The sequence below is a fragment of the Lytechinus variegatus genome, chromosome 1, assembly GCF_018143015.1.
Source record: "Lytechinus variegatus isolate NC3 chromosome 1, Lvar_3.0, whole genome shotgun sequence".
NCBI classification, from domain to species: domain Eukaryota; kingdom Metazoa; phylum Echinodermata; class Echinoidea; order Temnopleuroida; family Toxopneustidae; genus Lytechinus; species Lytechinus variegatus.
Genome location: NC_054740.1, coordinates 85,361,241 through 85,377,761, shown reverse-complemented (window position 1 = coordinate 85,377,761; position 16,521 = coordinate 85,361,241). Strand labels below are relative to the sequence as shown.

Here is a 16,521-nt window from a genome sequence, read left to right as displayed (position 1 = left end):
TCAAAATGAGTCACTTCACTGGCTATGGGCATAGGGGAAAAGTAATAAGCAAATGTCAGGCATCGTTGCTGCCATATTTGTTATTATTTGCCAGCAAAATGTAAGTGTATTTGGGATGTCAGAGTTCATCAACCCATTTCAGGTGCTGGAATGCAATTTCATTTGAAGTGGTATGAATGAATTATGGGATAGAGAAACAATTGATTGTTGATATGCAAGCTTTTGTGGACATGTTTACAAACTTGCACGTACATGTACTGTAGGTGTACATGTATGAAAATAAGAATGGTGATTTCATTTTCAATTAATGGCATCACATGAGACAGTTCCTCGATCAAAAGTCATGTAATAAGAAGATGAATAGAAGTGGCAGGTATCATGATGATTATGAGGAATATAAAAAGCAGCATTAGATTAAGAGAGCAAAAAAGGATGCTTCCAAAATAGTGAGCCAAAAGATAAAATTGTTGGCTGGACAGTTTGAGTGAGATAAATTGACCAGATTACCTTGGGGCCTGCCCATTTTCATCGGCAAACTTGTTATGCAGTGTAGCGAACCTTTAGAATAAGGTTATTAGGTCAGTCATGTGTAGAGTGTTCACCTGTGCATTGCAAATTAAAACTGCTTGTCAATCAGGTGTCATCCAGGAAACAGTTCACAAAATGTGATTTGCAATGATTGCTCCACGATGACATGAGGGAAAAAAAATCAATTTTAATTCTGGGCCCTGTAGTAGGAAGTTTTATGGTTGATCATGTGGCTGATTTCTATGATTGAATGCATTTAGAATTGTAAAATAGCCTAAAAACAGACATACAGAAGCTTGATATTAAGCCTACATTGTTTACCTTGATAGCCAATCACAGCTCACCATTTGCCGTCCATTGTCTCTTGTGTTTGTATATAATTTATATTGTTTTGCTCTGGCGTTATAGTTATTCATGCGACTTTACTCTGAGTGCATGTCGAAAAGCTTCATTATTTCTGCTTTTAAGGCTATTTAACGATTTTGTGGTACCAAACACTTATTTATTAAAAATTGTGCATGATGAATTATAAAACAGCCCCTTGATGAATCACTAAGCTTTATTTTTAAGGGGTCCTTTTTTATCTATGAACAAAATAAGTAAATCAATGATTTTTTTTTCTCGCTATTTTGTTATCATTATTTTTTTCGAGGGGGACGGTTATGGTCTTTGGATTGATATTTCATTTGCATGGAGCCTGTGTAAACCCATGTAGCAGATGCACGCTTAAAAGGGAGAGGATAACGTCCGCAATTGTGATCTGATACAATACAATACAATTAATATTAGAAAGTAATAGAAATAGACATGCTTAGTTCAGAAATCATTGGATTGACAACACAAATCATCAGAATCATTCTAACAAGTAGATTTCAGATGGTTATTTTTATTTCAACATATTGGCAGGATAAGAGGGATACTGAAGTAATTTTTTTAATACTTTCACAGTGATAAAGTATCAAGATATATATTACTAAAGTCATTTCTTATCATTACTCTTTTAAATACATTTATGTTTGCTGCAAACAGCAAGAAACATTTGAATTTACATTTGAATGATATTCACTTTCAAGGAATTCATTATTGGTTTCTCTCCATAAATAAATTAAAATATGGGATGAATTCATAATGCAAAGCTGGTGTGCGTGTGCATCCCAGACAAATAGTACCTCTGTGATATGTATTAAAATTTCTTGATATTGTACAACTGAGGCATGAACAACAATACAGGTATTGTCTTTAATGACGTGGCATGCATAAGTCTAAAACAAGTGAAAGGCAATATCCAGCCTGCAGGCTAAATGTCACTTTTGCAATCATTATGGAAATCTCTAATCAAATTATCCTTCCCTGATAAAGAAATTATCAGTCCGCAATTGAGTTAGGTAGGCTCCTTTTCCGTAAGACAGTCGTCCCTACATTGTAGCAAGATGAGACGTTATGTCGGGGATCGCAAGGCATATGGACTTGTAGATGAGAGTGAAGAGGAGTGCTAAAGTCATGAATAGGGTAATATGATAGCTTCACCGTGCATGAAGATCGACCCGCCGGTTCTCAGTGAAGTCAGAGGATGGGGCACAGATAAGAAATGTTGATGGAGAATGGATGCTGGCTTCTAATAGATGCTCCAGTTTTGCAGCAGTGGCTACGTTAGCGGAGAAAGCTGACGTGGATATTCTAAGGATACGTTAAACAAGTTTCACATGTGCCCAACAGCATGTTTATCAATGAAGTCTCTTTGCCTCTAAAAGAATAGCATAGAGCATATAGAAACACAGACACCCACTAAAAAAAATGAAAACAATGTCATCTTTCTCCATGTTCTTTGGTCAATTTTTAACAGATTATCAAGGAATGGTTTTAATCGGGGTCCCACAGTATGTGTTAATTCATTGACAGTTTCATTAAATTGATTTTAAAGACCATAAGAAATTAGCATTTCCTTTTTTTCCTTACTCTCAACAAAGAGGATATTTTACTCTCTGCTTCTTTGTGTAAATGTCAATTCATCTAAACAGATAGTAGAGCTTTACAAGAGAAGTGATACTATTGATCTTTTAAATGTGATTTCCAACATTGTTAATCTACCTCCCAGGTGATTATATACATGTATATAGATAAGAAATATGAGCAAAATAATTCTGATTAATGTGTAATTGCAAAATGATGAGCAATAGAAGTATAGCATTCCTGCCAGAACCTTTGTTTATCAACCTCCATTTCCACAAAGTTAGGTTATGTATATTAACAAACAAGGTATAGATCTATAACAGTATTGTAATGAAAAACTTGAATTTGAAGACTTTGTCATGAAATTTTTTCTTGTAGCAGCTTATTTAGTTTTGCATTATGCTTAAATAAATCAATGTAATTGATAATATGCTATGACATTTCACTCTGTGGTGATGAAGATGCCTTTTTTTTTTGATGAATAAAAAATCCCCCTACCAAAAGAATGAAAGAAAAACATTTTTGTTTTGACATTGATATTATTGATCATCCAAATGCTAGTAAATGTTAACATAAGTATTTTCCTGACATATTTGATCCCAGGAGGATACAGAAGGGGGAAACAATGATGATTATTGGTTGAATAATTTATTGATATCGAACCTCCAGACGAATGGCTATTTTCATGATATATTTCACCTCATGAGAATAAGGACAGGAAGCGGTGTTAACATGTTGATTTTATCTTGACAGATCACAACGCTGGTGAACCACAAGGAGAAATCGAAGAGGTCGGAGAAGACTTGCCGTGCCATCGAACGCGTGGGTCAAGCTGTGCATCTTGCTGTTGAGAAGTTTGTCGCTGTGGGCGAGACCATAGCCGGCGACAACTATGACATCAGAGATGACATGAGTGCCGCCTGCAGGGAGGCCAGGCTTGCAGGTGAGAGTGGTTCTACCTGAGGGGGCAACCTCATTAGTAGAGGCTTTAACAAATCTCCATAGGATGGCTCCCCATTGGTTTGAATATGGTTGGTTAAAGACCCTAAGACCTGTGTTCAGCCATGCAAGATTGGAGCTTAATTGCATTTTGGAACACCAATTTTGATTGGTTACTGGTCATTCTTTTGAACTAAGTTGGCATGTAAACATGATTTTGGTTGGCTAATGCAAGTTTTATCACTACTTCATTAATCTTTAATCAATACTTTTGAGCTAAAATGTAATCTGATGAACCCTGTTTGATAAAGGTTATCAGTGCCAGCCTTTTTTTCATGAAAACTAGTGCAGAATCCAAAGATTTCATTGGCTGACAAGCACTTTTCATGTGGTAATTCTCTTTATTTAAACTTGCCATTGATAACACTTTTTTTTATGAAACTGGGCCTTGTTTGGTAATGTCATTGTATTGGATGGGGGGGGGGGTTATCGCATACAAATTTCTATTGCACCAGATGTAAATAAAATAGAACCGTATCAAGTTTCTGGAAAAATATCAAATCAACAATTAATGATGGTTTATCACTTGAAGTAGAATGAGCTTTTGCTTACTTGAATGAAATGTCAAAGAACAAGAGAAGTGATCTATAACATGATCACTTCAAAACAATAAACTGTCTTATACATGTATAACTGCGTAGCTGTTACAGGCAAAAACTTCCTTTTCTAGATATCTATATTTACCTTGGAAGCTCCAAGTAGCGGGTCATGCATTGATTGCCCCCGTGTTACCTCATTAGTTCAGCTCTATTTATATCTAATTCTTCAGGCAAGATGACCATGTGTGAAGTCATACATTAAATATGTTCACATGCAAAGATCCCAGCATATTACGTTTTTTTTCTAGAATATAGTTTTAGAATTTGTTAAGGTTTCTTCAACTGCACGTTGAAGAATTTTTGTTTTGTTAGAATTTGTAAAGGTTTCTTCAACTACATGTCAAAGATTTTTTTTTCTTCATTTAACATATTGAATTATATACTTTTATGTATCTGTTCTTGGTAGAATTTCCTCTTCTGCTTGAAAGAAAAATTGAAAATTCTTTTACTCATTTACATGTTAACCTGTAAGTGGGGGTGTAAATCAGGTTGATTAAACCTTTCTTCTACAGCATTGTGATATACATGACACTCCCTGGATCTATCCATTCAGCAGTTCATTTGATACAAAACTTTAACTCATTTGATACTCTTTTTGCTTTACTTGAAATATATTCTATAGTATGGACATCGTCTTGCATCAAGAGACAAGAACTTTAAACTAATTGGGGGAATATACAATGGAAGGTTTTTAGAAATAATTTACAAGCCAGTATCTTAACACCTACTTGAATACCTACGTTTCCCCATGAAAATTCATCTTTTACCACCTAGTCGTGATGTCGACAGGTTTTGAGAGAGACCAGGTTGAACTACGACTGTCCCTTGCAGACATCATTAGTTTACTTCTCCAAGCAATCGCTTGCATCGTCTCAAGGGAATGCCAGGAGGAGCAGATGAAGATGTACATTGTGAGATATTATTGGACCTTGTAAGGCAAAATAATTATCGCAATAGGAGTGAGACAAGTGAGACAAGCTCTGCCAGGCAACTCCATTAGTTCAGCGTCTGTTGCTGAACCCTGTAGGCACGTCTAGAAGATGGTGATCTAATTTTTCCCCTTCTACTCCCAATTCCACTAGTTTGTATTCCTCATCAAAAGGAAGTTCACAAGTATGAAGTGCATTTTAAACTTTTCATTGATTTTCTTTTCAAGAGGGCTTAATTAAAAAGGAACAGCTTGCGTCTTTTACAGTTTCATATCCAGACAAGCAGGTCTTCCATTTTCTACTCTAAAGTAGAGAATGAACTTATGCTCTTTATGAACCCCATTATGAACTATGTAATATTGCACCAGGGATGTGACAACCCATTCATAGCGTTTAATTTCCATACCTCAAACCTCGTTATTCTGCCCTACTTGTACTAATTTTACAGCTTAAATATTGCTTTAATTGGTGTATATACCTCTTTATAAGATCACCTGGTTGAGATATCGGACACAATTGAAAATTATTCCTAGATCTTCTGAGAAATATCAAAAATCCATGTTAGGCTTTAATTGGTGGCAGCGGTGGGATGCTTATAGTTCACTTACATTTCTATAACTCTTTGCTCTCGGCCAATAGAATATCATGATTTTGATAGTATAGAGTGATAACAGTGGCATGGAACTTACCATTAATGACAATCTTTATGGAACAGGGTCCAGTACATGTTTTTAGTTATCATTCAGGATGAAACAACATATAATTATATGTTCAATAATATTAAAGAAATTTAATTTCATTTGGTAGTATATAAACAGTTTGCAGAAAGGTACTCCAAATTGTTCATGAAAATTAAGGATAATTGACTTTGAAATTAATTGATCTATATAACTGAGAGACATTCTTATTGTATTTTTATCTGAGGTGAGATACGTGCCAGTGTTCAGCTTTGCCTGTGGATATTATCAGAATCTTGTATGAATTAGAAAACTAGTTTTCAGCCTGTGTAAATATTGTAAACTAGTTCAAAGTATGAGTTTGCAGGTTTGTTTTTCTTTCAAACAAAATTTCAACCTAATTTCAAGCCTCTCATGACCCTAAAAACCTTCTTAAGTTTTTAACTCAATTTTGTGTTTCCACTGGATCAGTTTCACCTGTCTTACGTATGAACGCTTTGGCAAGATGTCAGGTCCATCTATTCTTCACACATTATGCCTCCATTAACAGATCAATGAAGCAATAGCTTATGGATCAGTATATCATAGCCAAATGAAGGAGGTATAATCCTTAGGACGAGTGTTTAATGCTTCGATGATTTCATCTTCGTCAGAATCCAAAGTGGGTCATCAGACCGTTACACTTTCTCTATAAAGTATTTGAATCAGCTGTATTGCATTTTGTATAACTTATTTATAAATTTTACATGGTAAGTGTCATGGCACTAACATGTGACAATGATTTGTTGTTTCAGGAGTTTTCAAACTCGTATGAAGTATGCAAACTTTCCTATTTCTTCCTTGGAATATCATGAGATGAAGGTATTCACAAACTAACAAGAAAATGTTTAAGGACTCTGACATTTTTCGCTGCTTTATCGAAAGATGTGTATATATGATTTCATTAGTCACTTGTTAGAAAATGCATGGCATCATTTATAGGCCTCATTTACTTTACCTTAGCCTAAAATATTTGATTCAAGGAAAAAGGTATAGTACAGAACCGTGGCTATCTTTACACCATGACAGGAAGAAGAATAGAAAATATGGGTAAAAATGTGAGGGGTTGGACGTACATCAGACAGTACAGTACAGAACTATGATGTACTGTTAAAACATTCTTTAAATTTCTAAGTATGCTATTTATGCCTGGCATTCTAACAAAAAGTTGTTTAAACCTTTAAACAATTGTTTGAACTTTTTAAAACAACTTGTTTAAAACTTTAAACCGCATTTGTGCAGTATTAAAGAGCTCTTTATAGATAAGCATTTGTTTTTAGTCCCCATATAATCATCATGGACTTGTATCAAGGTTCTTTTTTGCTTTTTTTTAACTATCAAATGGGCATGTTTCTATAGCTATGGGTAAGATTTTGAATATCCCCAACTGGACATTTGAATTCAGTTGGAGTAGAGCGGGATGGTGGAAATAGGTATGAATATTGGTTCTTTTCTTGACCACAGAAATTAAAAAATCTTTCATTTGGGAAAGTGCCAGAAGTACTGGAGATGCAGAAGCACTTATTGATGAGCCTTGGTAGTGGGTACGATGCATGCTGCACTTGTACATCAGGGTTTATTAAAATAGATGTAGCTATTGATTACCAGATGCTGGGGAAATAATTTTGAATTCTGGCGGCAAACAGACATGGCTATGTATATTACCATCCTTTTCCAGGGGCTTCCACATTTCAATTATTCATTGTTGCCTTGGTTCGGAAGGAAAATGGATCTTCAAGAGAAGTAGTTTCATTCTCAGACAAGTTTTGCATTTTAAAGAGACAGAGTGTATGTTGAAATAGTGAGAATATGACCATTGTCTGTAGGATGCTAGAATGTCATTATTTTTGTTGTTCATAAGTTAAGTATTTACTTGCTATTAGTTGCAAACTGTTTTTTTAGTTAAAGGTTGCATTATTCTGTGCTAATGCTACTAAAATATACATGTACATTTTATGATCAGAACTTTAGAACGGTTTTCTTCCTGTCATTTACTCTCATTAATACATAATCAGAGATTTTGGGAATAAAGTTGGACTAAAGGCTGGTATTATCATTCAATGTTCTGAGTTAACTGACCAATATCACGGTCAATATATGTGAGTAATATTAAAGCTGAATTGTTTTGGTATAGAAATTTCTCTTTGTATTGGTTTAAACATTTGCTGTAGTGGTAGCACCTAGATACCTAATTATTTGGATGTTTTTATTTTTTGAACTGTATTTTTTTGTAATGTTATTTTACATACCGAGTAGCAGACCCTGTCTCTAAAATTCCTTTGCCTGAATTGATCAATTGATTTACTATTAATTTCTCACATACAGCAATGCATATTTTAGGACCTATTTCTGTACCGTGACTTGTAATGAAATAAGGAGGCTGAGGTCTAGCCTATTACTCTTTAAAAAGGAAAATTCAATTGATGGCCTCAGGTTAAGGGGCGATCTACAATAAGTTAATTTCCACAGATTTGAATAAATCACTTGCTCCTGCCATAGCCACATAAAGATGGAGATGGCACATTTTGGGTGCCAGTATATATGCCTGGCAGGCTTTATTGGAAAGATACAATTTTTCTGAGCTATGCCTTTTAACCCTTGGTTTGCTAAATTCTAGTATACTCTTTTTGTGATCATACTTAACCTATTCCATCCTATACTTGCATGGAAAATGTTGTTTTAAACCACTGGCAGATCCGTGGGGGGGGGCAAAGCCGGCCTGTGCCCCCCCCCCCTCCTTTGAGAGGCACAATTAAAATTTGTAATGTAAAAAAATGCCTTTAAAACAGAAGTCCCCCCCTTGAAAGTGAAGACTTTTTTCTTGTAAAATTATTCCTCAGGAAAATGTGCCCTCTCCCCCCTTTGGAAAGATCCGCCACTGTCTGAAACCAATGGGAATTACACTTAAAATAAATGGGTGTAGCCAAAAGCATTGAAGGGTAATTATCCCAACAGGAATCATTATTATAAACTATGCGATCAGAATGGGATTAGCTACAATGTACATACAACTTTTATACAATTTTTTTATGAAGTTCTTCTTTTTATTCAGTGCAGTGATATCCTTATGATAGTTTTTGTCCATAGTTGCTGTAGTGCTACTGCATTTTAATAGTTTTCTTTTGTTTTTCACAAATATGTTTGATATTCATAAAAAAAAACAATGCACGGGCTGTTTTTTCCAGTGAGCAAGCCTTATTTTGCCTTCATGTATTCAACGGAGGCATCTAGTATTTCTTTTTTACTGTCACCAATCCGAATTCTCCACTTAATGGTTGAAGACAGCCCATGTCATGGACTGTCAAAAGATGTTTAAACGTCTGACAGATTAAAACAACACTTAATTCACCCTGTTCATACTAAGTTCCTGCCCAATGTCCAGTGGTCATGAGGTTTAACGGTGGCAGATTCAGTCAGGGTTAGGAGCAATAGCATTTCATGGGCCATATTTTCTTTTTCCAAGATGGATGTCCCGTCAAGTATTGAGTCTAATCTTGTTAGATCCGCACCTGGTTTTAGTGCTCGTCCAGCTTTAAAAAATCTTCTTCAGAATAAACTGTCTTGATTTAATGCTATCAAATTTAGAAACATCATCCGTTATGGATTGTTCGTTTGCAGCTGCAGGTTTTATCATGAGGGAATGTTTACAATGAAAGTCATCCACACTGTTTCTAGACATAAAGATAAATGGTTTTAGTACATAATTAGTTTACATTTTAGATATAAGTGGTTTTAGTACATAATTAGTTTACATTTACTATTCAGATGAGCAGTTCACTGAAAATGAAAAATACATATCCAGTCAACATTCAAGTTTTCTTTAAGTTTTGGTGAAGCTGTGGTATTGTGAAAAACAGTGAATTATAGTTTTTTCATTTGAAACATACAAATGTGTAGTGACTTTTACATGTATATAGTTGTCATTGCTCAATTCTTTGTGAAAATATAATTGAGACAGTGAAATCATATTTCTAGCCAAAATATGAAAGTGATAAGTTCTTGCTATTTGTGCTTGAAATATGACCATTGAAATTACACTCAGTTTTAAAATTGAAATAAAAACTAAAAAATTCATACATTAAGTTAAGTTGAATTATTGTATTAAAATTTCATTTGTACGTCAGGGTTTTTCATAGCAGTCACCCTTTAATTTATTTAATTTATTAAATTTGATACCAATGCTTAATGAAGTGTATGATACATGTATATTCAATATCTATTTGAAATCCATATCATCAGTATTGATTCTTATTTTGACTTCCTAGTGGAGCGATGCCAAAGAGATTGGATGAAGCTTCAACAATAGACTCAAATCAAGGATCGTTCGCAGAAATTCAACATTACAACACAGCCCACCTTTAAGAAGTGCATGGTGGGATAGAATTACGGCGTGAACATGAAGGGCAGACACATGTGTGAAAATGTTTTATGTTTGATGAAGCATAGACGATTTCAATTAAGAGGTGTAGGCGCTCTTTTTCAGTTGGTTTTGAGCTCCAGGAAGGCATGACAAATTGCATTTTATTCAACTTCACAACTTTGAATTACTGCGTCACCTGGCCTTTTTCTCAGCACCCACAATCCTGTTCCCGAATCATGCTTGATCAGACTCCAGTCAAATGGGTTTATATTGCTTGGTACCTTTTAAGGTCTAGAGCACTGCAAAAATGCTGGTGTTAATTTAACACCAGCATGGTATCTATATTAGTCCACAGACTCCCACCAGAGAGGTGTTAAAACAACACTTGTTTGGTGTTAGGCTAACACCAATTAGTGTGATCAGATTCTTAACTGGTTTTGTTTCAACACTTCCCTGGTTTGGAACAAAATATATACCAGACTGGTGTTAAATCAACACCGGGGTATTTGCAGTGTGTGGTGTTGGGATTTGAATTACCCAATTTGTCTTCTTGTACTTTGTATACTGCCCATTTGACCTCATAACACTGGTTTTAATCCCCATCTTCTCTAAGTTTACTTTGTGTAATGTGTAATGTCCCTTTAGTCTTATCCCACTTTGTCTAATTCTTCATCATCTTTATTCATTTGTTTAAACTTTAAACTCTGGTCTACAGTAAACTGGATAGCCATTGTGACAGGTATAGCTAAAAGTACAAGTTCAATTCATCTGCTCATTTACCATTCAAGTCATTCATAACTGACTGGGAATAATTACAGATACTTTTCTTCATCATAAAAGTATACGGAAGGAAGACATTAAGCAAAAAAAAAAACATTCAATGTAAACAATATTTTGACATTTTCAGCTTCCCATAACTTTAACATAGAGTTAGATCATGGTCTAAGTTACACTGGACTTCAGAATATGGGCCACTTTGTCTAATGCCAATTTGGTAATATTCCATTTTATCTTATGCCCTTTGGTCCTACTCTCATGCTGTTTAATGCCAATTTGGTAATATACCATATTGTCTTATGCCCTTTTGGTCCTATTATTAAGCTGTTTAATGCCATTTTTATTCTAATCTTACTTTGTTTCATATAGAGGTCTATGCATATTTTATCACATGTAACAAGTTCTTATCCCGTTTTCTTCATGTATAATTTCTGCATCACCGTACAACTCATCTTGTGTATTTCAAGTGAGCTTTTCAGATAGAGAATTTGAAATGAACATTTGATTAAAGCAGAATATTTCCATCTGTAAAACATGTGCAGAGTTTTAACATGCACATGTGGAACATTTATGTAAGTTTCATATACTTAAGATAGTGAAAACAGATTCTATGTGAACACATCATGCTAATTGGAGAGGATTGGGTAATAAGCATCAGGGGATACGTTCACACTGGCCACTGACCATTAAGACGGTCCAGTTCATCCGACTTTCATTTCCTGTATCAGTTGGCATTGATTAGTTGATTAAAGGGAGATACATTATGTCCGCAGGGCAGGCGGAAGCTATATAGGGAGTACAGAGATCTGGGCAGGGGATGTAATTGTTCACACCGCTTTAGGGGTCCCATATCGTAAAATCAGATACATGTTGGATGTTGCTCAGACTGTGTTTGATACTGCATTGATAGTCCTTTTGCCTTTTTCATTCGGACTGATGGAACATTTTAAGAGCATAATGTACAGTATAGTTATTGTCTCAGAGATGGATAAATAATAGTTCTTTTAGACATAAACAGAAAAATCTTTTGTCACACAAAGTAGGTAATTGGTGTTAAATTAATGAAACAAAGGCCCAATTTACTAAACATTTAAAATTTTAGTCTTGTGGAAGTGATAAAAATGTTTTCTTTTTTGGTAATGTCTTCAATTGTCTAAAAATACATGTAGAAAAGATAGTATACAGTTTCAAATTAATCTACTTGCATGAAAAGTTTCTCTTATTTAGGGAATAGCAGGAGGGGATGCTGAAGGATCTTTCCTTAAAAGTATAACAAGTATTTAGTTTGATCAACTGGACATTATTTGCTTTATAATGATAAAAATCCTATTCAGGATTCTTTGTTATTTTAGATGTGATTATTTTAACTCTACAAAGTAAAGAAAACTGTTAGAACATATTCTATTTTTTCTTCAAGATTAATTGCTTTATATACTGGATGGCTGAGAGTGAATACATCGATTCCATATACTGATTACATTTTTGAAGTTGTTTTTTGTTGAAAAAAAATTATCCAAGGCTGCCGAACCCAGTAGATAGATTTCATGCTGGTCATCTGTAGATGTTGTTAATGTAATGGAAAATTCACGGCAGGTGCATGACATTACAGAATTCTTTGAGAGTCTGTCATGAAATGCTCATCATTGCTAGGATTCTTCGGATTAATTTGATTTTCCAGAGCATTCTGACCCACTTCTTATGTGATGTTTATTGATGATTTTATGTCTTCTTAAAATGAGACTTATCTGAAGTCCTCTCTGTTTCTTTGTCCATTGCTTAGACCAAGGAAATCTACAGTATATCACTTTCCCTGCTCTTTCCAATGGTTCTGTCTCTGTCTCCTCTATTTCTCAGCTACATTGTACTTTTCTCGCTCAAACCCTAACCCTCGGTTTCAATCTATGTCATTTTCACTTTCTATCAGTCTGTCTGTCTCCCTCCTTGTCTGTCTCGTCTCTGTTTTTCTGTCTTTATCTATCAGCCTCTCTCTCTCTCTTCTTTATTTTTCAGTTTTCTGTATAGAAGATTAAATGAAAAAACTTTGTATTTTTAGCTAGAGTTTTTTTTTATTCTTATTTCAAACATGTTTCTTTCATATTTCCTCCTTTCTTATTTCCCTTCTTTGGCACCTTGAACTTTTTTCTTCTCATTCCTGTTTTCTTCATCTGACTGTCTTTATCCGTATCTATCCCTTTTTTTCTCTCTCTCTTTCTGCATCTTAATCCTCTACCTTCATCTTGTTCTTTTCTGATCTTTTAAGTTGCACCTATATGTCCCTCATGCATCTTATTTTCTGTTGAACATGAAGAAAATGTTCCAAGATTCTAACACCTGCTTTATTTATTATCAGCTATGAAATAAAAAGCATTTGAAGTAAGAAATAGAGTACTTTCCCCTTACCCATTATTGGTAAGAAATATGTTTTGATTTTTATTATTTTGACATTTCAATGCCACCACACATCATTTCTACCTCGTCAACACTCCTTGAAAGTATGGATATGTCTGTTCAGAGGAAAGAGAGGAGGTGTACCCCCCCCCTCAATATCTACTTGTTACTGCTGCATAAAAAAAACTCATACATAAGCATATATGGCAAGGTGAACTGTGAAAGTGTAAAGCCAATCTTTCCAACACACCTTGGGGCAATATTTTGACTGATTTGCATTCAAACTTTTCGTAAATGCTCAAAATGCCAACAGCTGGTACAATTTTTGACGCAACAATTAGTTAAAAAAATAATTACTGGCAATACTTTAGAGTTTGCCCAATCAATTAAACTATCCTTACCCAACACTTTATGCCAGAAATATCAGCTAGCCTTGAAAAGTTTGTTTTTCTTCTTCGTTTCTAAACACAGGAAGCAATATTGCCAAGTTGACTGATGTAACGTATGATGCTGCAGGACAGATGACCAGTCCAGCTGGAAAGGGTAATATGGTTCGGGCTGCCCGAGGTCTTCTATCAGCCATTACTAGGGTCTTGTTGTTAGCTGACAAGATTGTTATCAAGCAGATATCAAATTCTAGAAATCGAGTAAGTATTATGGTTAAGTGTACATTGAGATCATGTTGTTCTTTTTTAATATTTATTATTGTTATTGCTTTTTTATGTTGGGTGTTTCGTTATAGTAGTTGTAACCATGAATATCTCTCTATTGTTGTAATATCACCTGTTGTTATGCAAGTTCATTTTAATCTCTTTTTAGCAAAACAGAAAAATTGTCCAAATATCAGGGTTTTTAGTCACATTCTCATCAGGAAGTCTGAGAACATAGTTCAAAATATGTCTTTTTTAATTTTATGGAGAACAAATGAATAAGAACAAATATTTAAATTGTAATAACAGAATACATTCATACTCTCATATTTCTCATATTACTTTTGCTGATTATCATTACCTGGGTCAGTAGATTCAATCTGTCTTTCCTGCATACAATGTATGCACATTCTGGGGGGGGTACTCCAGCTAGATGCCATGTATGATAACACAATGTTGTGAAATTAACAGTAAATTTCATTTGCTACTAGTACCTGGATGTAGAGTGGCAAAAGTAGGTAAATATCCTTCCAAATAACATTGGTGCTGCAGTGGGACTGGAACCCTGGACCTTGTGGTTCAAAGTCAGGGGACTTATCCCCAGGGCCACATCACCTTACAACTTCACGTTCAAGGACCTATAATGTAAACCTTCATAATTTATCATAGAATAGATTTTTATGATTGATTGCATTGGTCACTATGTGCAATCAATCACTTATTTTGTTTGTGTTGCAGTGCCCTTTGTAAAAATCTGTTTTTCAACGGAAAGTAGCAGTGATTGATATAGGCAGCTGAAATGTGATCAGAGGCTTTAGATGTATTTTGTTCAGCCCTGCGATAGTTGTCGCAAGGAGTGCATTTAGCACTGATGAAATAATTGAATATCAATGTGATAGAATTAATTGTTTGTATATGCTAATTTTCCTGTTTACATTCCAGGTATGTAACAGCTTAGAGCGTATCGATAAGACAAGAAGTTTTACTGAATTTGTTCAATGCTTCAGTCAGTTTGGCAGGGAGATGGTGGAACTAGCCCATTTAACTGGGGATAGGCAGATGGTATGTTTTGGATACTTTTATATCCAGCCTCTCTTTCAATGCCCCTTTCTCTCATTTATTAACTATTCGTCTCTTTCTATAATTGTTTTTTTTCCCTTGTTCTTTTGTACGTTACTCATCTTCTCGGTCTTCTTTTTTCGTCCTCTCATGCATACGCTAAGTCTCTTTTATGTTTTTTGTTTCTTTCTACCCCTTGCATGATCTCCCTTCTCTTTTATCTATTACATTTTCTCATTTATTATATTTTAGTAATGCCACCTATTATTTTTACCTCTCTTTCTTTCTTTCTTTCTTTCTTCCTTTCTTGCTTACATAGGTACCTCTTAAACTGTAATTCATATTCTGTTTCACTATTGAATTCAAATTAGTATACTGTGGTAGCTACATCTTCAACATATAATCTTATCTCCCCAGTGGGATGGTGATGTAGGCTCTTACCATCCAATTTATTCTTCACCTTTAAAATGTTCATCCTTTCCCTCAGTTGATGTATACAGGTTAAGAAGAGTGATTATGAAATGATGATATGGATCCTGATCATGTGATTGGCTGAACTCTATCACATGACCTGTCCTTTATCATGGCTGGCAGGAAAATTTATTAATGACTGATAAAAGTGACCAGTTCTTTAGACCAGTCATGATTTTTAGATAAGGACGTTATTTCAATAACAAGGATCTGCATCACTATCTTAAATGATATAATGCACATCATTTTTTCTCAGCCATTAGAATAATCACACACACACACACATACTTGTTACATTTGAAGCAGTCCAAACTTGTTAGAACTGCTCCAGTAATAAAAATAATAATTATACTTGCTAATACATGTATAGCACAACACTCTATCAGGGGAGCGTTTCATCAACATTTTTGTCCAACAAGTTGTCAGATCTGACATCTTTCCTTGATTTTGATTGGCTGAGAGGCAGTGTTACTATGGTAACTGTCGGATAAAACAGGACTTGTCGGATAAAACGTCCGACAAGTCCTTTCATGAAATGCTCCCCAGAAGTCTCTAAGCACTCTTCAGTAAGGCAACATACTTATCCTGGCTTTAGCAGAACAGCTGTTACTTGCGCTGCTTTCAAGGAATAAATTCCTACCAGGTACCTATTCACCTCACCTGGGTTGAGTGCAGCAAAATGTGGCTAAATTTCTTGCTGAAGGAAAACACGCCATGACTTGAAATCGAATCCATGTCCCTCAGATTAAAAGACGAGAGTCATAACCACTATACCAATTCTTACTAATGTTCTCAATTACAGTACATGTATATTTGTGTACTACTGTCTATCAGGATTTAAAAGATGAGAGAGCGAAAGCCAAGATGGCATGCACCCGATCAACCCTAGAGAAGTCTACCACAATGCTGCTGACATCATGTAAGGTAAGGCAAAGACATCCCTATCAGATTCATCATCATTCCATCTTAAGGAATACGGGTAGTTTGATCAATTAAAGGAAGATTTAGTACCCTGATAGTCCAAAGGTACTGAGGTATTTCCTTAGTCCAGTCTCTGTGTTTACAACTTAAGAAAATATATTTGTCCTGCTTTGT

At 35.0% G+C, this 16,521-nt stretch overlaps 1 protein-coding gene across 1 annotated transcript in view; it reads left to right on the top strand.

The window, feature by feature from the left end:
* The first annotated feature begins 1,958 nt into the window (after positions 1-1,958).
* Positions 1,959-16,521, top strand: part of LOC121432088 (alpha-catulin-like) — a 43,150-nt gene continuing 28,587 nt past the window's right edge. The window contains exons 1-5 of the mRNA XM_041629940.1: positions 1,959-1,997; positions 3,232-3,421; positions 13,718-13,893; positions 14,839-14,958; positions 16,261-16,350. Of these exons, the coding sequence (XP_041485874.1) occupies positions 1,959-1,997; positions 3,232-3,421; positions 13,718-13,893; positions 14,839-14,958; positions 16,261-16,350 (615 nt within the window). The remainder of the gene's footprint in view (positions 1,998-3,231; positions 3,422-13,717; positions 13,894-14,838; positions 14,959-16,260; positions 16,351-16,521) is intronic.